At 48.7% G+C, this 1,233-nt stretch overlaps 1 gene segment (V, D, J or C); it reads left to right on the forward strand.

The window, feature by feature from the left end:
- Positions 1-50: 50 nt before the first annotated feature.
- LOC121103216 lies at positions 51-665 on the forward strand (the record flags this gene model as incomplete). The annotated part of the segment is given in 1 exon segment: positions 51-665. A coding segment is annotated over 1 exon segment (425 nt), but the record flags the coding sequence as incomplete, so codon positions are not given.
- Between the last annotated feature and the right edge of the window lie 568 nt (positions 666-1,233).

The following is a 1,233-nucleotide window of genomic DNA, read 5'->3' on the forward strand; positions in this document are numbered from 1 at the left end:
AGTGGATCTGAGGGAGACAAACAGTGGGTGTGTGACAGTTTACTGACCAGGATGTCTTTTGTCTGCAGGTGTCCAATGTGAGGTGCAGCTGGTGGAGTCTGGGGGAGACCTGGTGAAGCCTGGGGGGTCCCTGAGACTCTCCTGTGCAGCCTCTGGATTCAGCTTCAGTAGCTATGGCATGAGCTGGGTCCGCCAGGCTCCAGGAAAGGGGCTGCAGTGGGTCGCAGTTATTAGCTATGATGGAAGTAGCACAAGCTATGCAGACTCCGTGAAGGGCCGATTCACCATCTCCAGAGACAACGGCAAGAACATGCTGTATCTGCAGATGAACAGCCTGAGAGCCGACGACACGGCCGTGTATTACTGTGCAAGTGACACAGTGAGGGGACATCAGTGTGAGCCCAGACACAAACCTCACTGTAGAAGGGATCTGGACCAGCAGGGGGTGCACACTAGTCACCAGTTCTGTCCTTAAGCCCCAGGAGCAGCTGCAGATGGAGGTTATGGGCAGGTTTCCTGTCAGGGTCTGGGGCTTCCTCTCCACAGAGCAGTTGCCCATAGGGACCCTCTCTGGACACATGATTCTGTGCTCACCTCTTCACTCTCTGACTTGGAAAATTTTTCTAATGAGAAAGCAGATATAATAAAAACCACAAAAAAACAGAGTCACTCACAATGGTTATTCCTGTTCCTAAATACCAATGAATTACAAATATCCTGGTGCTCACATCTGAACCTTCACAGGAATCCCAGGTATACTCACTGTGCATCACAGGGCCACCCAGCTCAACATGCAAACATCCTAGAAGCAGCATTAAGTGCATGCTGGACATGAGGCTCCAGAGGCATCGACAATGCAAAGCAAGTGCAGAATGTGTCTTGGTGGGGGTCACTGTCATAAACCAAATCACAGCATCAATGTTAGTGACAACGTGGGAAAGCAGTGGACACCTTCCTGGTGTTGTGTGGATGTGCAATCTGAAGATCTCTCTCTCGCTCTCTCTCTCACAAACACACACACACGCACGCACACACACTGACTACACAAGGGTATAAAACCTTTAACACGTTCACCTGATTTCTCTAGGAAATGTGGTCCTACAACAGAAATACACAGATACAGGAAGAACTCAAGAAGCAAGAATAATCTGAGATAAGCAACTGAAATTTACACCTAAAGGACCTAGAGAAAGTACAACTGAAGCCTAATACAGCTGAAGGAAGGAAATAAAG

Source organism: Ursus maritimus, unplaced genomic scaffold, assembly GCF_017311325.1.
Source record: "Ursus maritimus isolate PB19 unplaced genomic scaffold, ASM1731132v1 scaffold_1762, whole genome shotgun sequence".
NCBI lineage: Eukaryota > Metazoa > Chordata > Mammalia > Carnivora > Ursidae > Ursus > Ursus maritimus.